The sequence below is a fragment of the Cricetulus griseus genome, chromosome 7, assembly GCF_003668045.3.
Source record: "Cricetulus griseus strain 17A/GY chromosome 7, alternate assembly CriGri-PICRH-1.0, whole genome shotgun sequence".
Taxonomy (NCBI): Eukaryota; Metazoa; Chordata; class Mammalia; order Rodentia; family Cricetidae; genus Cricetulus; species Cricetulus griseus.
Genome location: NC_048600.1, coordinates 44,790,499 through 44,817,606, shown reverse-complemented (window position 1 = coordinate 44,817,606; position 27,108 = coordinate 44,790,499). Strand labels below are relative to the sequence as shown.

The 27,108-nt window shown below is 48.2% G+C and overlaps 2 protein-coding genes and 1 non-coding gene across 3 annotated transcripts in view; 1 reads left to right on the top strand and 2 right to left on the bottom strand.

Annotated features, from left to right (window-relative positions):
* Positions 1–20,351, bottom strand: part of Unkl (unk like zinc finger) — a 41,468-nt gene extending 21,117 nt beyond the window's left edge. The window contains 10 exon segments of the mRNA XM_027425040.1: positions 153–212; positions 2,182–2,264; positions 3,487–3,571; positions 4,888–5,005; positions 6,034–6,169; positions 10,333–10,466; positions 11,369–11,545; positions 19,137–19,346; positions 20,276–20,333; positions 20,336–20,351. Coding sequence (XP_027280841.1) covers positions 153–212; positions 2,182–2,264; positions 3,487–3,571; positions 4,888–5,005; positions 6,034–6,169; positions 10,333–10,466; positions 11,369–11,545; positions 19,137–19,346; positions 20,276–20,333; positions 20,336–20,351 — 1,077 coding nt within the window.
* On the top strand, positions 18,487–18,590 carry LOC113836662. Its single transcript, XR_003487069.1, has one exon. It is a non-coding gene; the product is annotated as a U6 spliceosomal RNA (small nuclear RNA).
* A 2,621-nt stretch (positions 20,352–22,972) lies between the features above and the next one.
* On the bottom strand, positions 22,973–24,246 carry C7H16orf91 (chromosome 7 C16orf91 homolog). Its single transcript, XM_027425035.2, has 2 exons — positions 24,109–24,246; positions 22,973–24,028 (listed from the first exon to the last, which is right to left on the bottom strand). The coding sequence occupies exons 1-2, from the start codon at positions 24,138–24,140 to the stop codon at positions 23,647–23,649; spliced, it is 414 nt and encodes a 137-aa protein (XP_027280836.1). The 5' UTR covers positions 24,141–24,246; the 3' UTR covers positions 22,973–23,646.
* Positions 24,247–27,108: the final 2,862 nt, after the last annotated feature.

Here is a 27,108-nt window from a genome sequence, read left to right as displayed (position 1 = left end):
TGGGATCTCTCAGCATTTTCCTCTAAATCTGACTCCAGGTTTTATTACTTAGACCAATTAGGAACTCCATTTACAGACCACGCAGTGTATGGAAAGGCCTAACAGAAAGCCATGCTCTCCAGCCACACAATCACGTGGCCCCAGAACTGTACCTGCTTGCTGTCCTCACTAACTTTCTGGCTTCCTTCAGAGGGGGAGTCTTTCCGTTTGGCCTGCAAGAGAAGGACCGCTCAGGTTAGAAAGGCAAGGAGGAGACATCTGAAAACACACAGACTTTGCTTAGAATATAGAAAATGCTGGAGCTGGTGTGTTGGCCCAGGCTTTTAATTCCAGCACAAGGGAGGCTGGAGCAGGAAGACCATAAGTTTAAGACCTTGCCTCAAAACAAAAACTAACAAACAGCCCCCCAAACAAAACACCAAGAAAGTACAAGTCCTTGAAGACTTGTGAGACAGAAAAGGTGTCTTCATAGCTCCTATCCATTGATACCAAAGTGATTCCTACACTTGGATCACTGGAGACTGACAGTCTGTGGGGCCCTGCACATGCACCAAGAGCCAAGGAGTTGTTCAGTAAAAAGGCCTGGGAATGGCCTTGTGAATTCACTACAGTAAATAGACCCTCATATGAGTGGTCAAATTCAAGGGCATCGTGCTGTGGTCTAGAACTAGAAAGCCTGGTCTCCTGTTTGACACAAATACCACTGAGGCTGACTCTGCACAGGAGTGTGGGTATTGCCCAAGGGAGACCCAGCTGCACCTTCTTGAGGGAGGATAGCTTCAGGCATTCAAGGTGGCCCTATGAGGGTTTTGTGACAATCCCAAGAGAAAAGTGGCAAGTTCTGGGTATACAGAATGCCAGCAGAGTTCCAGGCACCAAAGTAGGAATGGATGTAGAGATGCTGCCTCCAAAGGCACTTCGACCCAGGTGGCCTACTACCACACATTCCAGGAAAGGGACCCCAGGACATCTCACTGACCCCAGGGTGGCAGAAGCATCACAAAAGGCACTGAAAGTGCCTTATCAAAGTCTTATGGAGCTGCATTGCATCGCCCCCTGCCAGCCTCCTGCCACCAAGCTGACACTAGCAGAGGACACCTGCCATATCCAGGACAGATCCAGATGCTGCACTGTCAGCCACAAAGGGCCATCCTCAGGCAGAAGAGGCGAAAGAACAATAGTGACTAAACCTCAAACCAGGAACAGACACTTCCAGAATCTCAGGGTCTGTTAATAGACCCACAGTGCACTCAACAAAATTTGCCTCAGCAAGACTGCAGTGACACCCACAGGTGCATGAGCTAAGCAGAGTGGCTCTGTTCAATAAATCCAGGAATTTTTGTTTTCCTCTGTTTTTGTTTTTTGAGACAGGCTGTCTCTGTATATCCCTGACTGTCCTGGAACTTGCTCTATAGATCAGGCTGGCCTCAAAATCACAAGATATCTGCCTGCCTCTACCTCCTGAGATTAAAGGCCTGTTCTAACATCATCCAGGAAATTCAGGAATATTTCAATGTTACTCAAACAGTTTCAGAACTAAATACTAGTTTTAGTACATTTTTGAGAAGCCTGTCCCCACACTGGAGGCCTTGCTCAGGATTTATTCTAGTGGCTGACTCTGGCATGAATAGGAAGTGATTTCTTATTTATTTATTTATTTAATTTGAGATTTTGCCAAGGGTGTTGGATCCTGGAGTTATAGACAGTTGTCAGCTGCCATGTGGGTGCTGGGAATTGAACCCGGGTCCTCTGGAAGAGCAGTCAGTGCTCTTAACCACTGAGCCATCTCTCCAACCCCAGGAAGTGATTTCTAAGTAAGATGAGACCATCCATCCTCATCAAACCCATTTGATACATACAACACTTGAAATGTTGAGTAACACAGACTGGACATGCTACATTAGATACCATTTACTGATGACTTCTAACTGCCCAACAGCCCAAGGAATCTGCAAAGAAGAAGAAGGCAAGGCACTGGGCACCTACTAAAGCAAGAGCCCACCTGTCAGCACACCAGGAGTGTGTTTTGCTTCAGTCGAGGCAAAAATATAGTCAAGATTTTTCTAGACTCTTCTAGAAGGAACCACAACTCCACATGTAGACTACCTCCAACCACACCACCCAAATGTCATCTCATCTCAGTCCCAAATAGTGTGATGAAGCCAAGCAATGTCCACTTACACTTCCAGGTTGGCTGCTGTAAGCTGAGGTGCTGTTGGAATTGAGATCACGGCAGCTCCAGTCATTCACCATTCCCAGGTTCTCTACCAAGAAGAAAGAGCAGCTAACATTGTGGGGCTCCCGGCTGGCCCAAAGGATAGGTGCAGAGCACAGAATGGTGTTGTAACCACTTCCCCTTTTCTGGATAGCAGGCCAGTCCTCACAGAGCCATTTAACTTTTTTTTTTTTTTTTTTTTTTTTTAAAGATTTCTTTTTAGGGGCTGTAGAAGTGGCTCAATGGTTAGGAGCATTTGCTGCTCTTGCAGAGGACCTGGGTTCAGTTTCCAGAACTCACATGGTAACTCACAACCGTTTGTAACTCCAGTTCCAAGGAGTGCAGACACCTTTTGGTTTTTGCAGGCACCAGGCATGCATGTGGTGTACATAAATACATGCAAACAAAACACAAACGTAAAAACAAATAAACCTAATTTTAAAAGTCTGTATTTATGTATGTGTATATGTGCGTCTCTGTGTGGGTACGTGCGTATGAGTGCAGGTATCCCAGAGTCCTTAAGAGTGCATTAGAGTTCCTGGTGGTTGTGGGCCTGATGTGGGTGCTGGGAACTCAATTCTTGTCTCCTGCAAGAGCAGTACATGCTCTTAACTACTGGCCCATCTCTCTGGCCCCCAAACAGTGCCATTAATTTTAATATGAAAATCAATATGCCAAGTGTGAACACAACAGCTACCATCCCATCTGAGACAGAAAGTGAAGTTTGTGTTTGTAACTACTTTATAACCACCAGAACCCAAACTCTAGAGCTGGGGGATAGCTTTAGAGAATCTAGTATGAGCCTATGTGAAAATTACTGACTACTAGGCTCTGGGGCAGCTGGCCAAGGCTAATTAAGAGACCTTGGTGTCTCCTCCAGCTACTCGGACAGACATTGACTCCACAAAGCCACTGCCACTCAGTCCCACTAGAACAGTAGCTCAGGGCAAGGTGTAGGTAGGTGAGCAGGTAAATGACAAACAGATCTGCATCTTCCTGAGGTAGGTGGGGCCCAGTAGGCCTTGGGGCAAGTATCCCTCTAAGGTTTGCAGTCCTGGCCTGTCCAAGATACAAAGGGCAAGTCTGGTCCAGCCATATGGCATGAGCCCCCACCCCAGCCATCTAAATGGGCATGACATGTACAGATGTGGCCAGTCCAGGTCATAGTGCTGATTCACCACTCTTTCCTGGTTATCAAAGCTGGCTCTGGTGAGCCAAAACTTAGTGAGACTCTGTGGATGTGCCCGGGAGGCTAGAGATTATCTACTTACTCTCAACATGTGCAAAGGCACAGAAAGGGCCCCGAGGGCAGTAGCCAGTTTGGCGCATGTCATTGCATTTTGTAGATTTGTAGATCTAGGAAATAAGACAAAATATGGAAGTTTACTGATTTGGGTCTCTGTGAGAAGAGCACAGCTGACTGCTCAGCACACACCAACAATCACAGACTGTGCAGGCACCTCCAGCTGCAAAACAGACATGCAGGGTCTCCAAAAGTTCATGGAAGGCCTAGTTCTCAACACTGGAAGATACTGAAACCTTGACAACTCAGGGCCAAGTGGGCAGCCCCTGGAACAATGAGGCTTGCTCTTGTGGGGGCAGGGCAGGCCCAAAGCTATGGGGCCATGTGATCATGGATGAGAACCTCCAAAACTTGGAGCTATTCAAACCTTTCTAGTGACAGAAAGTGGGCCACCACCTTATCTGCCCCTAGATGCCCTTGGTCCTGGAAACCCTCCTCCAAAGAACATATTGGCCAGGGCCAAGCTTATCCATGAGACTCCATGCAAAGCTACTCTTCTACTTGACTTCTTTGGAAGAGGTGTCTATCTCTCTCTGGTATACAGCAGATGCTCAAGCAACGCCTTCTCAATGAATACAAGCAACTACCTTGTAAGTAGACTTCTCACCATTCACTGAGGATACCACATTCACCATGGGAATATGGGAAAAGACAGACAAGCCTTGGCACCAGGAACTCTACCCCAAAAACCTACATTTGCCCAGATACCAAAATCATACCCCCCACTAACGAGGCTCAGGGAAGGACACAACACCACCCCTGCACTAGTAGATTTATGCCTGCATAGAGTCCCATTTCCTTCAGGTCCTTCAGCTTAGCTCCAGCTCTCTGCAGACTCAAGGCTTCAAGGACACTCCTTTTGCTTCTTCATTTTCACTCAAATCTAAGTGTGTTCTGCTTGGTGACTGTGGAGTCAAGGTGAACTCATAAGGATAGAGACAGACATCCCTGACCATCCTGGTAGATTGAACCCCTGGATCATTCTCACTAACTAGAGTCTCAGGGCTAGGTCGTTCATCTCACATGGCACTCAGGGTGAAGCTATGGGCCACAAGGAATCAGCTGAACCTCAACAGGTACTGGCAACAGGGGGTGAGTGCAACCCTCTAGTAAAATCTGTCCCACTCCCCCACCTCGTCAGAATCCCTGTTCTGGGAAGGTAAACACTGCCCTCACTCCATGGAGGTTGTTCCCACCTCCATCCCTCCCAATCTCCTTCTCCAACTCCTCCTATGCTGATTCAATGTATCTTGTGAGAAACATTGAATGGCATTTCTGAGTTCTATGAGCCCTTCCAAGGAGGATCCCACACACAGCAAGCCCCCACTGAGCTGCTAATCAACCCATCCAGGCCTGGCCAGATGCCTACCTCAGGATGGAACTGCTGCTCTGTGCGGGAATGGCAGTACTGACAGCTGTCCCCACCTTCACACCTTGAGGGCTCGCCCCACTCGTCACCATGCTTCACACTAGGGCAGGGCGTAGACCTAGAGCAGGAAGAATGTACCCAGTGTACTCAGAATCTGGCTCCCAGTTACTCAGAAAGCAGTGAAATTACAAATCCACCATGTTCATCTATAGGAGAGGTGTCTCTGGGCTCTTAAGGGGACATGGGATTATTACAAAGAGGAAAGGGCAGCCCTCTTCAAAGAAAAGGAGCAGGCTGAAGGACAAACCTGTGGGGACCGAGGCCTGGGCCACCACCAAGCACAGACTGTAAGCCGTAAGGGGAGGCCAGCTTACAGAAAAGGGCGGCTAGAGGCAGAGTGGATACTTTGGATGATGGAGGACCATCAGCCTGCTGGAACCCCAACCTAGATACAGGTGAGGATCAGGAAGTTCAGCATCCCCGAGAACACTCAGTCTCCAGACTCAGTGTTTTGTTATCAGCCTGGAAGGTGAACTCCATTTCACATCCCCCAGTAAAGTCAAAGGGGCAATGACTTCTGGGTGGGGCCCAGACCTTACATTACAAGAGTGGTACATTGTATAGGTGTGGTACATTATTACCAGAAGTGCCAGTAAAACACACAAGGATACTGGACATGATGCAGGGGGTAGCCCCAGTTGTGTTCCCCAGTGCCTGACAGGATGCCAGTGGGGGGATCTTATGGGAACCACTGTGCCTCAGTGCAGAGACCTAGGCCCAAGCTTTGCCGCACTTGTCCCTACAACAGATGTTCAGGCCTTTACTTTGTCTCTAATAAGCTCAGCCCTTTAAGACAGCTTCCTCGCCTATGGGGCGACAGTATTGCTGAGCAGCGAATCCTCAATGGGAGAACTCTGAGCATGGAAAATGCTCCCCCTCCCCAGCATGAGGCACAAGGGTCACAGAAAAGAAGTGAAGAAGCCTCATGGCCCTGTTTCTGTCAGATGAAGGGAGGCAGAGGGAGTTGCAGAGCAGTAAGGGCAGTGGCTACAGTAACGGTAGCTATTCTAGAGTTAGAGCAGACCCCTGATGGGAAACATCTGGGAGATGGCGCAGAGTCCTCCTACTTGTGGTCCCTGAACCCACCTGTACTGGAACCTCCTGGGGTTCCGACGGCGGTCTCTGCTGTTGTGGTAGTGAGGACAGGCATAGCCCTGGCGACATAGGCGTGGTGGCTTTGGGCACTGCTCTGTCTTATAGCTGCCCAACACGAAATTACTGTCTGTAAAACAGATGCAAGAAAACCTGGCCTTGAGTGCTCACAGTAACATCAGGCACAGCAGCCCAAGCTCAGACAGCCATACATCCATCACCACTGAGTAGATAATCAAACACAGTGTACCCCTGAGGAAGGACCAGACCTGTTGTACTATGGATTGCCCCCATCTCCTATACACAGTAGGAGATGCCAGGCACAAGGCTGTAAATACGACCAACATACATAAGATGTACAGAGTAAGAAAACCCAGAGATGAAAGATCACCAGAAGACAGGGAAGCCCAGTTCAAGTGGGATAAACTTCCTTTGGGAACTGGCTGGAAATATAGCTCAGTTAGTAGAGGGCTCACCTAGCATATACAAAGCTTGGCTTTAATCCCCAACATGACACAGGCATGGTAGTACATGCCTATAATCCTAGCATTTGAGAGATGTAGACAGGAGCATCAGACATGCACGGTTATTCTTGGTTATACAGCAAGTTCAAGGCCAGCCTTAGTGAAATGAAGCCCTATCTCAAAAAGAAAACATTTAAACGAAAGTGAAGTGATGGTCACACACTGGTGTGATCATATTAAAAACCACTGACAGGCTGAGGAGATGGCTTAGTGGTCTGTGCAAGCATGAGGATCAGACTTCAAATCCCAGAGTTTATGTAAATTCCACTCGGGCATGACAGCCTGTCTGTACTCCCATCATTCAGAATGCAGATCCAGTGAGCTGTGGGTACAATTCAAAGACTCTGTATCAATGAATAAGAGGAGAGTGACAGGATGATACCTGATGTCAACCTCGGGCTTCCACATATACACAAATTCACTTGTCCACACATATTCACAGGCATTCACACACAAACAACAACAGAAACAGCTTTTCTAACAATATACTTGTCCCCAGCTCACTGACCCACTCCCATTCTCAGGCATGTCTTCTTTTTCTTGAACTATTTCTATTACCTTAAAAAAGGTCAACTTACTGAAATGTAACCCTAATCTCCAAAGGCTTGGGCGATGACAGACCACTGTAGGTCTACCCAATGCACCAGATGTCTGACTCTGGCTCTACTGTGGATGCTGTCAATAAGGATGAGATGCACAGGAAGAGAGGCCTGGATTTTCTTCTAGTCTGTGGTCACTAAAAATACTTTTAGGCTAGTGAGATGGCTCAGCATGTAGAAGCACCTACTGCATAAACCTGGCAACCTGAATTAAGTCTCTGGAACCCACAATGAAAGGAGAGAACTGATCCCCAAAAGTCATCCTCTGACCTCTACCCAAGCACCATAGCCCTTGAATGCCCACTCCCACCGCTAACAATGATGACAATACTGGGGGAGAAGAGGAAATTCCTACTTTCAAAAATGCTTAACTTTTTTTTTTTTTTTAAACTGGTTACATGTAATCTAGACTGGCTTCAAACCCAACCACCTGTGTCTGCCATCCCAGTGCTGGGATCACACCAAGCTCTGCTCAGATTGTGCTGGAGATTAAACCTTGGACCTTTTTGTTAGGGAGGTACTGGGGAATGTATCTAGGACCTAAAGCCCAGGCAAGTGATCTAATATGGAGTTAAACAAACCCAACTTTCTTTTTACTTTCTACTTTGAGACAGGGTCCCATTAATTGCCCAAGCTGGTTCTGTAGCTAAGCTGGCCTAGATTTTGCAATCTGGCTCAGACCCAGACTCCCAAATGATAAGATTACAGGTATATACTAACCAAACCCAGCTCAACATCTATGTTAACGCTATGAAACACTCTTGCTATGTAGCTTAGGCGGTGCTTGAGTTCATGATCATCCTTCCTCAGTCTCCTGAGCACTGGGATCACAAAGTGTGCATCATCAACATTCAGCTTAAAAATAATTAACCTTATGCTGGGTGGTGGCGCACGTCTTTAATCACAGCGCTTGGGAGGCAGAGGCAGTCGGATCTCTGTGAGTTCAAGGTCAGCCTGGTCTACAGAGTGAGTTCCAGGACAGCCAGGGCTACACAGAGAAATCCTGTCTCAAAAAAACAAAACAAAACAAAACAAAACAAAACAAAAATGGTTAACTTTGAGGCTGGCTGTGGCAGGAAAATTGTAGTACTGGAGAGGCAGAGGCAGGTCTGAGTTACATTAGTAAGACCCTATCTAAAAACCAAAACAAAACTCCAAGCAAACCAAAACATAGGCAAAGATCCCTAAAAATCATCTACTTTCTTTCCTTCTTGCTCAGTTAAGTCCTGATAAGTCAAATCTACTCTCAGAGACGTGAGGGTTCTCACCTCCCACCTGTGGCACTGGATCAGATGCCCACTTGGAAGAGGAGAACAGATCCTGCCACCAGGGAGACTGCTGGATTGAGCAGAAGGGTGATAAAAACACACAAAGCCAGACATGAAGCTGCTGCCACACCATCCTCTAGCTGAATATCACACCCTGTCCCTACTCTAAGACAGGCCACTGCATGCCTCTCTCTCCAACAGAGACTGGGCAGGCAGTGTCCCTTCTCTTCTCCCAACAACGTGACAATAGGCCACAGCTTGTCAGCAATGAACCAGGTGGGGCAATGAAGAGAGTACAGTGTGAGCCTCAGTGGTGCCACCCAGCAAAGTGGGGGACCACAGTTAAGAGATGGACAAGGAGTCAGACAGAGCTCCACAGTCATACTGTTATCACAGCCTCTGGCCCCTCACTCAATTCATTCGATCCAATGAGGGAAGAAGACTGCAGGAAGACAGTCCACAGCTGGACTATCTTCAATGTGAATGCACTACTTACAAATGAGAAAGCTCTGAGCAGAGCAAGTTGGAGGGGTACTTCAAGACTTACTGTATTTCTTTAAACTTCACAGACTGGACATAACTGCCCCCCACATACACACACACACACACACACACACACACACACTTAAATAATAATAAAAAAAAATCTTTAAAAACAACAGCCAGGTACGGTGATGAAGATCTTTGATCCCAACACTCCAAAGCAGAAGCAGGTGGATCAAGTTCAAGGCCAGCCTGGTCTACAGACTGAGTTCCAGGACAGCCAAGGCTATACAGAGTAACCCTGTCTTGAATAAACAAAAACAACAAAAAACAAATGGAAAAACCTTCACAGACCATGGGTAACACATGACTACCCTTGAATAAAGCATTTCTTTTGTGTGTGGGTGCACATGTCCTTGAGCGCACCTGTGGGAGCTAGCAGTTGACATCAAGGGTCTTCCTTTAGCACTCCCACCTTATTATTTTATGTGTAGAAGTGTTTGCATATATGTCTGTACACCATGCATGTGCCTGGTGCCTACAGAGACCAGAAGAGGGCATCAGATCCCCAGGAACTGGAGTTACAGACTGTTATGAGCCACCATGTGGGTGTTGAGAAACACTGTGGTCCTCTGGAAGAGCAGTCAGTGCTCTTAACTACGGAGTCATCCTTCCAGCCACTTTTCCCTTATTATTTGGAACCCAGCACTTACAATTAGCTGAATTGGCTGGGTAACAAGCCTTTAGGATCCTCCTGTCTCCATTCCCCTAGTGCTTGGATTACAAGTCTGCACTGTAACACTCAGGTTTTCTCAGGAATACTGGGCATCTAGACTCAGATCCCGAAGCTTCTACAGCAAGCACGTTACTCACTGAGCCATCCCCCAAGCCCCCAAAATGGTGATTTTATGCGTATTTTACCACAAAACAACTTTTACTCTTCACAACTATCATCCATGAAGCCTGCAGGGAATATGGGTTTCAGAGCTCCAAAGGACAAGTTCAAGGACAGATAAACATCTGATTTAAGCTCCAGACACACAGAAACCTGGGTTTAGGCAGGTGAATCTGACTTTAATGGGGTAGGTGGCAGTAGACACCAGCTAGCAATATGCTGGAACAGGCTGCCTGGAAGTTGCCGTGGGCCCTTAACACAGACCTCAGCCACAGCCAACCAACACCACCCACAAAGACACCAGGTGGTATGATGGGCCAGCACAGCCTGGGACCAGATGGCTGGGTTCAAATCCCATTTGGCCATCTGTTTCTTAAATGGCTGAAGGTTAGCAGTGAACTGAGGAACCTTGATTTTTCCATCTGATCCTCCTGCAGGTTATGTTAAGAACTTACCAAGGGAGCAGCCACCAAGTGAAAGGGCACGGCTCTCCCCTGCAGGCACTGAAGTAAGCCTGGGCTTACCTTGCCACCGAGGATCCTCACCCAGGATCTTCTCGATCATGGCCTGGCTGGCCAAGACCCCAGGCTGCAGATCAGGTACACCATCCCCACCGCTGAGCTGGCCATTCTGCAGGGCTTCCTGAGCCTGAAGCTCCCTGCAACCAATAGCACAGCAGTTATAGCCTGGGGGTCCCTGGAGGTGGGGAAAGCCAGCAGAATCCATGGCTCCAGAGCCACTTAGTCTGTCACTTCACTGGCACTACCTGGAGGATCAGGGCCGGACTACAATGGCATCAAGCACAGCAGCCTGTCTTGGGATACCAGCTGTCTCAAGTTGCAATTTTAGAGCTGGTTCATTTAAAAAGGCTCTGCCCCCAGCCCCCACCCCTTCTATTTTAGACAGGGCTGATGTAATCCTAGCTCTCCTGGAACTTGCTATGTAGACCAGGCTGTCCTGAAACTTAGAGAGTTGTGCCTGCCTCTGCCTCCTGAGGCTAAGATTCAATGCATGCACCACCACACCTGGTCCTTTTCTTTTTTCTTTCTTTCTTTCTTTTTTTCTGTAGCTCAGAATGTCCTGGTATTTACTGAGTCACCCTATATTGCAGATAGGGCTTGAGCCTGACTCAGCCTCCCAAGTGTTATGATTTTGTAGGTGTGTGCTCAGGAAGGATCTACTTTCCACAGCAGCTGGGCACACACAGTGTTTATCTGTCTAGACAGAAAGCATTACACCTTTGTCTTTATTTGTGGCTTACAATACACAAGGAAACACTGAGAACAGATGAGGGGTGGCCAGGGGTTGTATGAAATCCTAGGTTTAATCCTAAGCACCATAAACTGGGAATGGTGGCAAACTCTGTAATCTTAGCACTTAAGGAGTGGCAGGAAGATAGGAAGTTTGAGGTCAGTGTGGGATACACAGGAGATCCTATCCCCAAATAGCAAGTAACCAAGTAAAACTGGGGCTCAGAAAGAGATGCTGTGAAACAAAGATGCCAGAAGCAGCAGAAGCAGCGCAGGAGGGAGCTGGTCCTCAGATAAGCACCCTACTCACCTGATGTCACACACAGGTGGCCGAAGGTCCAGGGGCCCATGTGCGAAGGCACAATGTAGGCCATTCTTCACACAGTGGCCCCGTGCATCTGTTTCATGGATACACGTGCCTGTCTTGTAGTAGCGCAGGTGGTACTTGCGCTCAGTGTCCCCAGTTGTTCGATGCAGGTAGGGGCATCTGGGAAGCAGAGGAGTGAACACACTGACTAGTCCTTGTAGACTAAAGTTGACCCCGAGCGCCACCTGCCTGCCACCGGCGTCTGAGTAGCTGCGTCTATAACCCTGCACACCAAGGTCTGCTCTGAATAGAAGGATGGCATACTGAATGAGTACCTGGCCCCTACCCTTCAATGTACAGTAGCTTTGCATATTTTACACCATGTACTGCTACTGATGCTGCTCAGTTTTTGTCAACTTGACACAAACCAGGGTCATCTGGGACCAGGGAATCTCAACTGAGAAAATGCCTCCATCAGACTGACCTGTAGACAAGCCTGTGAAGCATTTTCTTGGATGACAATTGATGTGGGAAAGTCCAGCTCACTGTGGCAGGGTCCAACCCTGGGCAGGTGATCCCCAGTTGTATAAGAAAGCAAACTGAAGCCGGGTGGTGGTGTTGCACGCCTCTAGTCTCAGCACTTAGGAGGCAGAGGCAGGCAGATTTCTGTGAGCTCAAGACCAGCCTGGTCAACAAGAGCTAGTTCCAGGACAGCCTCCAAAGCCACAGAGAAACCCCGCCTTGACCCCCCCCAACAAAAGAAAGCAAACTGAGTTGGTTTGTGGTGGTACCCGCCTTTAATCCCAGCACAGGAGGGACAGAGGCAGGGGATCGCTGTGAGTCTGAGGTCAGACTGGTCGACAGAGAGAGTTCCAGGACAGCTAAGACTACACAGAGAAACCCTGTCTTGAAACAACACCAAAAAAAAAAAAAAAAAAAAGTAGTAAGCAGAGTTCTTCCAAGGTGTCTGCTTCAGTTTCTGCTCAGGTTCCCTCAGGGATGGACTGTGATATGAAGTGTGAGCCAAGTAAACCCTTTCCTCTCCCAAATTGCTTTGGGTCAGAATGTTTTATCACAGAAAGAGAAAAGCAAACTAAGACATTATCCTTATTATCAGTAATTACTCTATGCCAAAATACATGAGATCACATAAAGACAGAGGCTTTTGGGTGGAGAGAAATTTAAAGGCTTTATTTTTATTTTATTATTATTATTGTTTTTGTTTTTTCAAGACAGGGTTTCTCTGTGTAGCTTTGAAGCCTGTCCTGGAACTCGCTCTGTAGACTGGTCTCGAACTCACAGAGATCCACCTGCCTCTGCCTCCCGAAGGCTGGGATTAAAGGTGCGCCACCACTGCCCAGTGTGAATAAACTTCTTTTTTTTTAATTTATTTACTGATTTTTATTACATATAGTGTTCTGTCTGCATATTTGTCTGCACACCAAAAGAGGGCACCAGATCTTATCATAGATGGTTGTGAGCCATCATGTGGTTGCTGGGAATTGAACTCAGGTCCTCTGGAAGAGCAGTCAGTGCTCTTAATCTCTGAGCCATTTCTCCAGCCCCTGAATAAAATTCTTAAATGTACATTCTTGGCATACACAAAGGTCATGTCATCTTTCTGACAAGTTATTATCAGAGAAGGTTAGGGTAACCTCTGAGTCCACATCCTGGTGTTTTCAAGGACCCCAAGGAGGGAAAAGGGTCAGGAAGAGCCAAGGCAGGACCTGGGGCAAACTGAAGAGATAGTGCAACGTCACATCACAATCACACAACAGGTACATGGCTATATACTCCCACAAGTCATAAACAACCAGAAAAATATAGGGGAACAGACCAAAGAGGCCTCATACTATAGGGTGTGTGTGAGTGTTTGGGGGGGATGATAATGACAACACTACAAACAAGTCCTCAAATATAAGGAGATGGACCTCACCTCCATTTACAGCCCACAGCTACCTTGCAGTGACCAGGCATGTGATCATTCATTCTAACCACCATCCCATCAAAGAAAAGATAGGACACAGAAAAACATCACTCCATAGGGGTAGGAAGAGAGGTCCCTCCAATGCAGAGAAAACTCACCCACTTTTATCCATCCTCCCAATTTTACAATGAAATGTATGTCCATTTCCATGGGGTTTGTGCTGAGGGACACCTTGTTTCTTTGCTCCAGGACCACTGTCATGGCAACCAGAGCCCAGTCTGAGATTTCTCCATAGAGCACTTGCACTCCCACTGCCTAGCATCCTTTCTGCTTAGCCAGGCAGTCACTGCCCATTACTCCATGACCTCAAGCTTGAGCTTTGATCAAATATAAATAAAATGCCTTGATGATAGGCATGTCTTATTTTTGTTGTTGTTGTTTTTCTGGTTTTTCAAGACGGGATTTCTCTGTGTAACAGCCTTCCATGGCTTGGAACTCATTTTGTAGACAGGCTGGCCTCAAACTCAGAGATTCACAGAGATCCCCCTGCCTCTACCTCCTGAGTGCTGGGAGTAAAGGTGTGCACCACCACTGCCCAGCTTGAGTTTCCATTTCTAAGACTTAAGAGCAGCTTTGCCTGTATACTGATGACTGTGGTGTGTGTATCATAGTTCTTACCTGTGATGTCTCCATGGAAAGACCCTTACACAGCATTTCATAAATAAAAATACTTGTGTGGGACCAATCGTGATGTTGCACACCTTTAATCCCAGCACAAGGGAGCTAGAGGAAGGCAGATCTCTGTGAGTTCAAGGCCAGCCTGGTCTACAAAGCAAAATCTAGGACAGCCAGGATTACATAGTGAAATTCTGCCTCAAAAAATGAAGATTAACTTGTAGGGCCTAAGGCTTAAATGAAAGCTGGACTCCCTGCAGGGTGAGTGTGAGTTGCAACTGTGCAAAATTTTGCCATGAATGGGAGGCATGAACAGTCCTGATGGCTGGAGTACCATATGTTAGAGGGAGAGGAAGGCTGATCTCTGAGTTTGAGGCCAGCCAGGTGTACAGAGTGAGTTCCATGACAGTCAGGGCTACACAGAGAAACCCGGTGTGGAAAAACCAACAAAAAAAAAAAAAAAAAAAGAAAGAAAGAAAGAAAAAAAAAAAAAGGGGAAACTCCACTCTTTCAGAAGACTTAAGTTCAGTTACCAGTATCCACATGGGGTAGCTCCCAACCACCTGTAATTCCAGCTGCAGGAGAGATCCTACATCTCTGGCCTTGGTGGGCTTCTGCACATACCAACACACAGACAAATAAAAATAATTAAAATAGCTGGGTGGTGGTGGCGCATGTCTTTCATCCCAACACTGGGGAGGCAGAGGCAGGTAGATCTCTTGTGAATTCAAGGCCAGCCTGGTCTCCAGAGCGAGTGCCAGGATAGCCAGGGCTGTTGCACAGACATCCCCGTCTCAAAAATAAATAAATAAATAAAATAAAATAAAAAGGAAAGAAAAGAAAGTTACCAGCAAGTTACCAGGTCATGGGAAAAGGCAGCAAGGGGGTGACCATCAACCACGGAAGAGTGTGGCAAATCTTAAGAATCTTAACAAGACTGCTTGACAGCAAGCTTTCCCAAGGAGTGTGTCAAAGACAAGGGAGACTGGGAAGGACTCTAAAGGGAGAGACGAGATGACCTGAGGGAATGGAGGGTACTCATCCAGGTTAGTGATGGTTTGGAAACCAGAAGGAAAGGGTGAGGGTAGGGGAAAAGTTACTGAGAAGTGCTGGCAGTGCTGCCCATCTAGAGTGCCCACCCTCCTGGAGCAGACCTAGAACCCTGCATGCTCACTTTACCCTACACTGACCAAAGGGGCTTTGCACTGAGAAATGCTGACGTTTTAAAATAACGGGTTGAGCCGGGTGGTGGTGGTGGTGGTGGTGGTGGTGGTGCACGCCTTTAATCCCAGCACTCAGGAGGCAGAGGCAGGCGGATCTCTGTGAGTTCGAGACCAGCCTGGTCTACAAGAGTGAGTTCCAGGATAGGCTCCAAAGCCACAGAGAAACCCTGTCTCGAAAAACAAAAAACAAACAAACAAACAAACAAAAACAGGTTTATGGGTCTAGGCATGAGGTTCAGAGGTAAAGCCTAGCTTTCTTGAGATCCTGGATTCTATTTCCAGTACTGTAATAAATAATTGCTTATTGATTGTTTGATAGTGCAATGCCAAAAACAAAGAATTTCAAGACCCTGAAATAAAGGGAAAGACGCAATGTCAATACTCTGGAAGGTACTATCTAATTTACAATTTCTATGGCAACTCTGCATGAACCAGAATATGCAATTCAATGAGATAAATGCCAGCCATTCCACACGTGCAGTGCTGGGGAAGTCCTTCTCAGTAATTACTAAGCAGGGACTCCCAGCGGAGGCAGCCTGTCAAATGCTTCCTGAAGGGCAACTCATCCCATGTGCTCTAGATAAATTACAAACAAAAAGCTTTCCTAAGACACATCTGACTCTTTTTAAGCACACATGCCCACAGAATACATTCCAAACTGAATGGCAAGCATCTGGACAAGTGCTGCTTAGGTTTCCGAATGATAAATTATAAGCAACTAAGCCTGAATGTTAGTTAACATGTCAGTAACAACAGCATATGATTATAATTGTACTTGTACACAGCTAAAGGTCATCATCTTCAGGTTGGAGTTCACTGCAGCATACTTATTCCAGTAAGAACGTATGCACTTGCCGGGCAGTGGTGGCACATGCCTTTAATTTCAGCACTCTAGGACACAGAGGCAAATGGATCTACAAAGTGACACACTCTGGATGCCCAACAGTGACATGCTCCAATAACCAAGACAACCAAGTTTCAGAACCACAAACTGCCCCTGAGACATGCTTTCTCTTTTTAGATTCATTGTACAAGTAGTTTGCCTGTATGAGTATCTGTGTACCATGTGTGTACCTGGCACCTGCAGACTTCAGAAGAATGTAATATTCCCTAGACCTGGAGTCATAGGTGGGTTGGAAGCTGTCATGACTGCCATATGGGTGCTGGGAACTGAGCCCAGGTCCTCTGGAAGAGCAGCAAGTGCTCCTAACCACTGAGCAAACCCTCCAGCCAAAGACATGCTTTCTTTTACAAATCAAAATCATCACTGGTAAATTCTACCAGATATCCCAAGACCATACTCTAGGACAAGGTCAGACAAGGAGGGTACCATTTGTCTCATGTATTCCTGCTCCAAGCTCAGGTAGTAGCAGCCCCAAGGTGACCAAGAGATCATAGAAAATTATGAACTAAGCCCAGGTCTTAGCTAGAGAGTCATCTGTCCTCTAAGGACATGTTCGAAGGAGCCAGTTCAAAAGGAATTAAATACCACAGGTGGTTGCATATCTTTAACTCTAGTACTTGGGAGGCAGAGGCAGGTGGATCTCTCCGTTCAAAACCAGCCTGATCTACATAGTGAGTTCCAGGCCAGCCAGGGCTACACAGACTATGACTTTAAAAAAAAAAAAAATGCTGGGTGGTGGGGACACATGCCTTTAATCCCAGCACTTGGGAGGCAGACACAGACAGATCTCTTGAGTTTGAAGCCAGCATGATCTACAGAGCAAGTTCCAAGAGAGCCAGGATTACACAGAGAAACCCTATCTCAAAACAACAACAAAATTACTTTATGTATTTAGAGTGTGTATGTGCAAGCATGCACATATATAATAGCATGTGTATGGAAGTCAGAGTATGATTTGTTTTGATTGTGAGCCAAGCTGTTAAGGGCTGGGCCATCCTCTAGCCCTAGAGTATATAGTTTGTATGAGTTTTCTTCTTCCACTATGAGTTGCAGGGATAAAACTTAAGTCATCAGGCTTGGCAGCTACTGCCTTTACCCAGTGAACCATGTTGCTGGCTCCAGAACACTACTGTAACTGAAGCTGCACTTTATCTAGTTTGGCTCTCAAGCTACATTAACAGCAACAATATATCCACTAAAAGCCTTTCTGTGAGGAACTGGAGGGATGGATCAGCAGTTAAGAGCATGTACTGCTCTTCCAGAGGACCTGGGTTCAATGCCCAGCACCCATATGGCAGCTCACAACTGTCTGTAACTCCGGTTCCAGGGAACAAGACACCCATGCAAAACACCAATGCACATAAAATGAAAATAAATACATTTTTTAAAAAAAAACGATCATGTACTGCAGAGGAGCCAAGCTGAGCTTCCAGAATTCACACTGAGTAACTCACAACCATCTGTAACTCCAGCTCCAGGAGATCCTCAGGCTTTTGTGGGCACCTCAACACTCATGTGCACAACACATAGACTCATACAACACATACACACACATACATACATACATACATACATACACACACACACACACACACACACACACACACACACACACACACACACACACACACACACACACACACACACACACACACACCCTGAGCAGAAAGCAGCTACTCCCTCCACCTCCCCAAACTACCGAAAGGACCAAGATAAAACCTCCTGATACTATCTTCCACCTCCCTCTGAACACAAAGTCTGACTTGAACTTTCTCATCTTCATACTTCAAAATGAAGATATCTGGGGCTGGAGAGATGGCTCAGTCAGTAAAATACTTGCCTTACAACTACAAAGAACTGAGTTTGATCCCCAGAACCTTAAATAAAACAAAACAAAAACTGGGCACAGTGGCACACACCTGCAATCCCAGTGACAGAGAGGCAGAGACAGGTGGTCCCTGGAGCTTGCTAGCAGACCAGCAAGCCTAACCTAGGTGACCAGCTCCAGGTCAATGAGAAAATCTTTTTCAAAACGAGTGAGGAACACATGTGAGGCTGACCTGTGAGCTCCGATCTCGGTATACACAAGAGAAAGAGCACCTACAGACACACTGCACCTGTACACATAAGCTCACACATGTATACACACATGCACAAAAGCTTGACTTATTAAAATGTGAAAATGTTCCATAAATGACAATGTGCAAATAAAACAATTTTCCTACCATTTTTTTTTTTTTTAATGACCTGGGAGGGTATCTCTGTGGTAGAGTCCTTGTCTAACACATGCAAGGCCATGGGTGTCACTTAATATACACTACATTATTACCAGTAATAAAAAGCAAAATCACCTCAGATTAACAATTCTGCTCCCCTTCTTTAAAATACACAGGTTGCTTTGGCACCACATATACTGAAATTGTAACAATAACAAGAGAATTACCATGGCCCCTGTGCAAGGATAACATGCAAATTCATGAAATGCTCCATATTTTTTTGTGGTCGAGATGTAAATCAAAACAAAAAAATAGAGAGTAAGTAGCAAGGAAACATTCCACGTTTATATGTAAGCAAGTACTTGAATGAAAAGCAACTGATCACACAAAACCATTTTACATCAGGTAGCTGCAAAACAACCGACAATTATAAAGTAAAGGCACTGAGTGGTATAAGGGTAGAAAGTGAATCAAAACCAGTTTGAATTACCAAACATTTCCCCCTACAACACACAATATCAGGGAACTAGCCTAAAAATGGCTAGTTCTGCTGACTCCTGGAAAACTTGAGTAAAAATGAGGTTCCCCTCTACAGGTAGTAGAAGTCAAAAAGAACCAAGGAGCTGGCATACTGGCATACACCTTTAATCCCAGCACTTGGAGAGCCGAGGCAGGTGAATACCTGAGTTCCAGGCCAGCTTGATCTACAAAGTGTTCCAGGACAGCCAGGGCTACATAGACATCCTATCTCAAAACCAGGAACCTCAAGAACCTGTTGACCTTTCCTGGGGAGAGGCCAGCAGCCACCCACCGGAGCCCCACTTACTCATCGCCGTCGGGACACAGGCCGGTGGCCTCATCGTACTTGGAGCAGTACACGTCCGGGCTGTAGTTGAAGGTGCCATCCCGACGTCGGAGCGGTCTGCGCCGACGCTGATTTAGGAAATGCCAATGGAAACAGGTGAACGGCCTGTGCTGGCTGCACTTATGCTGCAAAAACAGGGAGCACTGCTCTGTCCTAAACTCCTTTAGATACCTAAAAAGACAAACAGGGTTGCGGGCCGCGGCCGCCCTCGGCTGGAGGCGCCTGGGACGCGGCGAGGCAGGGTCCCAGACCCGAAGCCCCCCACACCGAGTCCATCTGATTTACACCCTCCCCTTTCCGCAGGCACAGTTCCTGGACCCCAGGCGACACCCCCCAACTCAGAGACAGGTAACTCCAAATAGACTCTCCGTCGCCTGATCCCAAATACCACTCCCCAGTCCCCAGATAAGGTTCCCCAAATCGAGGCGCACACCTCCTCCCAGCGTGCCACCCCCAAGACCGATCCCAGATAACTCTACACAACTAGACTCCATTCTCCGCCCCCTTCAACACAGTCCCTGACCCCAGGCGCCACCTCTCGATCCTCAGACCCGGTCTCTCGACTCCCGCGCAACTCCCTTCTCGGGTTCCAGATGGACTGACTGCAAGCTCCACCCGCCCACACCAAGCGCAACCCCTTTTCTGCACCGCACAAACGACCCCCAGGCTCACAGCCCAGGCGTTCACCCGACCCTAAGTGCGACTCCGCCCCCAACCCAGAGGCCACCCCAGACCCTGGGCGCCGCCTCTCAACCTCAGGCGGCGACTGCCGGCGTCCGGATGGTCGTGCGTCCACCTCCAGCCCAGGCGCGGCCCTGAGCCCCAAACGCAGGCGCTGTCCCCAGACTCCAGCCGTGCGCGCAGGGTCGCGGGAGACCAGAAGCAAGCCCAGCCCCCAAGCCAGGGGTCACCGAAGACCCTGGACGCCACCTCCCACCTTAGGCGGCGGCCCGCGCCCGGACGGCGTGACCCGCAAAGGCTGGCGGCGGGGCGCGCGGCGGGGCGCACCCTCAGCGGCGACACCCGGGCCCGGGGCGCGCGCGCCCGCTCCCCTGCGCCGCGGCGTCCCGGAGGCCACGGGCTGCAGCCCAGGCACTGACCTGTAATGAGTTGGTTTCTCGGTCTGCGGGGGGGACCCGCTCAGCGCCGCCGCCGCGCTTTCGAAACCGACGGCATTTTCAGTCAAAACAATGCAGCGCGCATGCGCCGCGCCGGCGCCCCCGGATCTCCCCCGCACCGAACCCCCTGCGCCCCCCACCGCGCCGGCCACACCCCGAGCACGCCGCGCCGGCCACGCCCCCGCCGACCCCTCGCCCACGCGCGCTGTGCGGCGGGGGTGGGGTGGGGGGGTGACACGCAGAACCAGCGAGCCCCCTACGACAGCAAGTTATCGGAGCAAAGCAGGACACGCCCGTTGGTGTAAAGTCCCCTCGCTGGCCTCTGGGCCCAGGGCCGTGGGCCTGATTGGGAGGCGAGGGCTGCTGGTGGGCATAAGGTTCTTTCAGCTATAATTAGACTGTGGCGATGGCCGCCCCTTTATTTAAAAATTGTGAATTTATGGATGGACCGTGTGTGAAGTCTCTGTTGGGCTGCTTTTTAAAAAATATGTGCAAAAGGTTGGCAGTTGAGCACTTAAAGGATGTACAGGGTGGTCAGAAATGAGTGAGCTGGGATCCACAGGGTGCTGGACACACGTTGGGGGCGGGGCTCAGCAGGTGCTAGGATGAATTCGGAAGCAGTGTGTAACTGTGTGGCACGAGACATCGTAAATGCAAAGAAAAGTGACCACAGTTCCTCAGCTGATAACATGGTGCTCTGAGGGATAAAGTTTGAGCATCGAGCTGCGAGGCCACAGGTACTCTGAAAGGAAAGGCTGGAAGGCAATTAATCCTTCTGCTTACAGAAAAAAAATCTGTCCCATTTCCAGAAACACCGAGCTGAAATGTGAACAAAGATATAATATGGTCCAAGTATGTAAGCTACATTTTAAAATACAGAAAAGGTAAGATTATCACTTGCCAATAGGCTGACTGACTTCTTCATATGACATTTGCAGACAATTTGTTTGAAACTTTTGGTAGTTTGGTTTTGGTGCTAGAGGTAGAAGGAAGAGCCTGTGAATGCTAGCCAAGCACTCTATCATTGAACATTATCCCTAGCCCGAAAACCCTGAAATGAACTTTAAAAAAGGTGGGTGATGTGGTTGCACAGGTATGTAATCCTCACACTCAAGAGGTGGAGATAGTGAGTTCTAGTCTAGCCCCGGGAAGAGAGTCTCAAAAAACAAAAACAAAAACAAACAAAAAAACCCTCCAAAACCAGGAACATTGTCATTTCAAAATAGATCAAACAGAACGCAGGGAAGGACAGACGGGGAAATCTACAGAGGAACGTACACATCTCAACGATTGCTGAGGAGTGGGCAACGAAATCTAGATCACCTACAGTACCCATGTAAAAACTAGAAGTTTCCTTTTTATTGAAGCTGTTATTCAAGAGCTGGAACTAAATCAAAACAGTTTTTTCTCTGTGTATGTAATAGCTCACCTTTTGAGAGACTGCCCAACACAACTGAGACCTTCCATTTGTAAAAGTTTACAAAAAGTGGCTGGTGGCTGTTGGGGTTGGAGAGATGGCTCAGTGGTTAAGACTACTGACTCCTCTTCCAGAGAACCCAAAGTCAGTTCCTAGGACCCACATGTTGGCTCACAGCCATTCAAAACTCCAGTTCCAGGAGATCTGACACCCTCTTCTGACCTGCATGGGCACCAGGCAAGCATGTGGTTCACATACATACATTATTAAACATATAAATCTAATTTTTAAGTGACTGTTAGGTTAACTCCTTTCCCCTTGAAAGAACATACTTAATCATTTATTTCTGCCCAACAGTTTATCTCTTGTACATGAAACAATCACCCATGCTGGCTCATATTTGCAGGTCCTCTCTCTATCAGATGTTTACTGGGCACTTACCCAGTGAAGTCACTAGGCTGAGCCCCTAGGAAAAACACAAGCTACAGCCAACCTGATCTACAGAAAGAGTTCTAAGAAACTCTGTCTCAAAATATAAAAACAATAAAAAAAAAACCACAAAACAGATGTGTAGTTAAGTGTGCCCACTGTCCCAAACAGCCAACATTCTCCTTTTGCTCATGAATGAGTTCAACTACACATATCACTTGGGGAAAAGTGATCAGCCTGGCAGCATTGTGGACCCACTTCATGGAATGTGACATTTTATTTATTTATGTATAAGAGTGCTGTCTGCATGCTCACCTTTACACCAGAAGAGGGCATCAGGTCCCACTATAGACAGTTGTGAGCCACCATGTAGGTGCTGAGAATTGAACTCAAGACCTCTGGAAAAGCTGAGCCATCTCTCCAGCGTGTCCCCCCCACCCGCCCCCCCAAAAAAAAAAATTCTATGTGAGCTGGGAGTAGAGCTCAGAGGTAGGCTAACATGCTAGATTCCTGGGTTCAACCCCCAACACCGTTAAAAAGACAGAAACAAAAACCCCACTGTATCATTGAAAAATAATTTTTTGAGACAGGGTCACCCCATGTATCCCAAGCAGACCTCAGACTTAGGCTACTCCTGCCTCAGTCTTCTCTAAGTGATGGGATTACAGACATTCACTACCACTCTGTCCAGCACTATTTTTGTTTTACTTGGTTTTGTTTTAAGTTCTCAAGTGGGAGGGAGAAGAGAAAAAAACAATAAACAAAAACAAAAACAGAAAAGGTTAGCTGCTTGGCCTAGAAAAGTACTCCTTTTGAAAATAAGAAGCCACAGGTCCTGCTGAACACCTTTAATCTCATCACTGGAGAGCTGGAGGCAGAGTCAGGCAGATCTCTGTTTGAGGTGAGGCTGATCTACACAGCCAGTTCCAGGTCAGTCAGAGCTATATAGGGAGACTTTTGGCTTTCAAAAAGCCAAAACAAGGAAACAAACAAAACAACGACCACCACAACAACAAAAACCACTTGATACAAGGGGAGGGGAGAATTGTGTTCATTAGACTTTACCAAATGTATTTTCCGTTTGTTAGTATTTAAAGTAGCTTCAACTGATGTTGTACACACCATGGCACCATACAAAGTGTAAAACTTCTGCAGTTATTCTGTCTCAGAAAGCAAATGACTGCAGACAACCACCCCCACCAGAACGGCTCTGGAAACATGATTAGGTTGTACAAACACATCGCAAATTCAACAGCACACGGTGCAGCCAAAACCTTTTCTATGAGCCTCAAAAGTCCTTGGGACATAATCACTGGGCATTGGTGTCTGGCAAGGATCAGATTTCGAGGATCCAATTCCGTGCTGTGTTCTCGCGTCTCGGCGCCAAGAGCGCCATCCAAGTCCTTTAAAAGCATCGAAGACACACGCAGAACCGGGTCAGAAATCGCCAAACTCGACAATGAAACAGAAGGACGGCTGCCTGTTTCCTTCCTCAGCAGGAAACCTGTTACGTTCTAGCTCCGTAGAAAGCCGGAGCTTCGGGGTCCTCCAGACGACCGTCCGGCTCTTCCTCCTCCACCTCGCCCATCACCTCTCTCAACCACTCGTCCGTGCTGGTCTCCTGCCTCAGATAGCACCATAGGATCAGAACCGTGAGAGTGATGGTGACCGGCAGCACTTTCCACCAGGGCCGCCGCTGATTCTTCCCCAGGGAATGCTCCACCGTCCAGCGGATTGGGGTGGCTTTACTGGAGGAAAACTGGAGGGGATGATTGAGGTCTTCCTCTTCCTCCTCCTCCCTGTCTGTAGGCTGGGCTGGAGACCCGCCATGGAGCGGCGGGTGCAGGCTCCGCGAAGTCCAGCCCACGAGCCGCAGAGCCCGGACCGCTCTGGAAAGAGAGTCAGCAGTAAGCGTCCCGCCGCCACGGCCGCCTCCCGCCCTCGCCCACCTGCACCTCACCGCGCTCACCCCGCAGTCCGAGAACATAGGACACCTCTCATAGCGACCTCGGCTCGCACTGTGCGGCGCACTGCGCTTTCGTTACTTCCGTCGCACAAAACCGGAAGCAGAACTTCACATCAAAGTTCTCTCACGACTACAGAACGTGTGTCCAGCCGCGCAACGGAAATTACGTATTTCCTCCCGTGAGCTCTTCCGTCTCGAGTCCCGCCCTGGTGGCCTGACGGCTTTCGCGTTTGTATAGTTTCTCCATAGAGACTGGAGCCGGCGGGGCGGGTCTCTGGGGAGCTTGACCGGGGGCTGTTGAGTGTGATGCCCGCGGTGCGCACAGACTTGAGAACCCTTAATCTTTGCTGTCTTCTTTCCAGGGCCATCATCACGGAGGGACTTAGTCCCTTTTTCCAGAAGCTCGTCTTAGCTCTCCATCCAGGCTCTCAGCCTCATTCTCAGCCAGTGCCTCAGCTACTAGCTACGTCCATCTCAGTTATAACCTCAGGCCAGAAGGTGGGAAGACTTCGCACCGTAGATGACGCCTGGCCAGGCCGTCCCCTCGAAAAGGCATGTAGAGACATCGCATTCACCTAGACTGCCATCAGGGAGAATGGAAATGGCTCTGGGTAGACCACAGGATGTCCAGACCCTGGACAACCTACCAGCTTACCGGGAGGCGATTCCGGAATTACACCCATACCTCACCAATGTAATGTGTGCCTGGCAATTTGAGCTGGGAGCTGATTGAGGCTTGAATTGAAGCTGCCTAGCCAGGCAAGCTTGTAACCCCAGAACTAGAGACAGAGACAAGAGGATCACTGATTCCAGGCCAGCTTGGACTACATGGCTAGATTACCAACCCAATTTAAAATACAAAATCAAGCTGGGCGTTGGTGACGCATGCCTTTAATCCCAGCACTCGGGAGGCAGAGACAGGCGGATCTCTGTGAGTTCGAGGCCAGCCTGGTCTCCAGAGCGAGTGCCAGGATAGGCTCCAAAGCTACACAGAGAAACCCTGTCTCGAAAAACCAAAAAAACAAAAAAAAACAGGATCAGCCCTAACTGTCTCCTGTGTACCTATCCTGCATAGAAACTGCAGTGAGTTATATCACACCTGAGCTTACCACAGGACCCACTAATGACAGTCACTCTGGACTTGTTCTTGATCTGTGAACCAGTCATGAAAAATAAAAACACCTCCCCTTGTCTCATGGGTCAGACTGCTGTGAGTCCCATAAACCGAGAATCCTTTCTGGACAAGCAGAGTCCCCATGCTTTTATTTTGCTCAAGGGATAGGGTTTGAAGGCACCAAATCAGGGAAAGGGAGAAGTTAGGCAGGAAGCTGACCCTTCAGCCCCTGACTGGTATCAATGTAGACATTCCTGCTGGAGGGAGGCCCAGTCTTACACAGCACTCCCAAAGAGGTGGTGGGTGCCCTCACTAGGCTGCAGAGAGGGAGATACAACAACCGCTCACAGAGCAGCAACCTGCTTCCTGAAGACATGAAAGTTCACTCAGCCCCACTGACCTTTCTTCACTTTCAACTCCTCTTCTGGGGGGCTGAACTGAAACTTCTCCCCATCCAGGGAAATAGGGACCTGAAATAAGTTAGATCCAGAATCATGGAGGGAAATTTGCACCTGTTTCAACTGCGGGATCAGTGGGCAGCCTGTAAACTCGCCTGCTTTGTCCCCACCAAGTGAGGAAGGCTGGGACCTTGTGACCTGGTTTTTTCCCTCCCTTTGCTCACTGTCTCCTTCAGTCTGTCATTCTGAAGATGACCTTAGCTTTTGGCTTCTTACTGTTTTGTGGGCAAAAGAGGGTCCTGGGATCTGTAATTACCCCAGGATGGAACAAAATTAGGAGCCTCCTTGTGACCTGGAGTATGTTGTTTTCCTGTGCCCACTGAATAGTGGGAAAAGCCCCACACTCGTGTTCTTGCCCGAGGCACTCTCACTGGGTTGGAGCAGGAGTAATACTAGAGATGTGAGAGCCCAGGAACACCTGTGAGTCTTCCCCACACTGAGAGGCCCAACCCAGGACCCTGGTTGAGAGCTGCTATGTCAACACAGGCACCTGTCTGCCAGGCCCTTCTCCCTGGGCCCTGCCCCACCTGTTCCATCACAGAACCCATAGTACTACACCACTCTCGACAAAGACCTAGCAGCACCCAGGGCCTTAACTATAGGTAATGTGCAAGATGAGGGGTGGGGAGGGGTGGCTTCCTGAAGGAGGTGGAGCTCAAGAGACCCTAAGGTATGAAGGAAGCCAGGCTCCTGGACCGGACTCTATAAGGGAAGCCAGACACAAGCTGCCCAGGACCATCTATGGGACCAAACAAGGAGGTAGAGCAAGAGTTAAGAGTCTCATCCTGGGGTGGGGCAGCCTCTCACAACAACTGGGGAGCCCATCTCAGCCTCCAAGCCTGTCTCAGATCAGAGACAGAAATATACATCTTAGGGCTGAGGGGAACGGCTCAATCTGTAAAGTGTTTGCCATGCCAGCATGAGGACCCAAGTTTGAGCCTTTCAGTTCTGTGTGTGAGCCAGGCTCACACCTTTAATCCAGACCATAGGAATACATCCTCTCTCTCTCTCTCTCTCCCTCTCTCTCTCTCTCTCTCTCTCGTTTTTTCGAGACAGGGTTTCTCTGTGTAGCTTTGGAGCCTATCCTGGCACTCACTCTGGAGACTAGGCTGGCCTCGAACTCACAGAGATCCACCTGCCTCTGCCTCTAGAATGCTGGGATTAAAGGCGTGCGACACCAATGCCCCACTACATCCTCTCTTTTGATTTTAAAAATTTTCAGCCAGGCTGTGGTGGCACATGCCTTTAACCCCAGCATTTGGGAGACAGGGGCAGGCAGATCACTGAGTACAAGGCCAGCCTGGTCTACAGAGTGAGTTCCATGACAGCCAGGACTACACAGAGAACCCTGCCTCAAAAAATGTCCATTTCATGTGTATGTGTTTTTCAATGAATGAATATATGTGTGTGTGCCTGGTGCCTATGGAGGCC

What these genes read in the sequence shown, in the direction of transcription:
- C7H16orf91 (XM_027425035.2), bottom strand. Translation starts at nt 24,140, where the DNA reads ATGAGAGGTGTCCTATGTTCTCGGACTGCGGG. An exon ending in CTATGTTCTCGGACTGCGGG is followed by an intron (nt 24,029 to 24,108) that starts GTGAGCGCGGTG and finishes CTCTCTTTCCAG; the next exon opens with AGCGGTCCGGGCTCTGCGGC.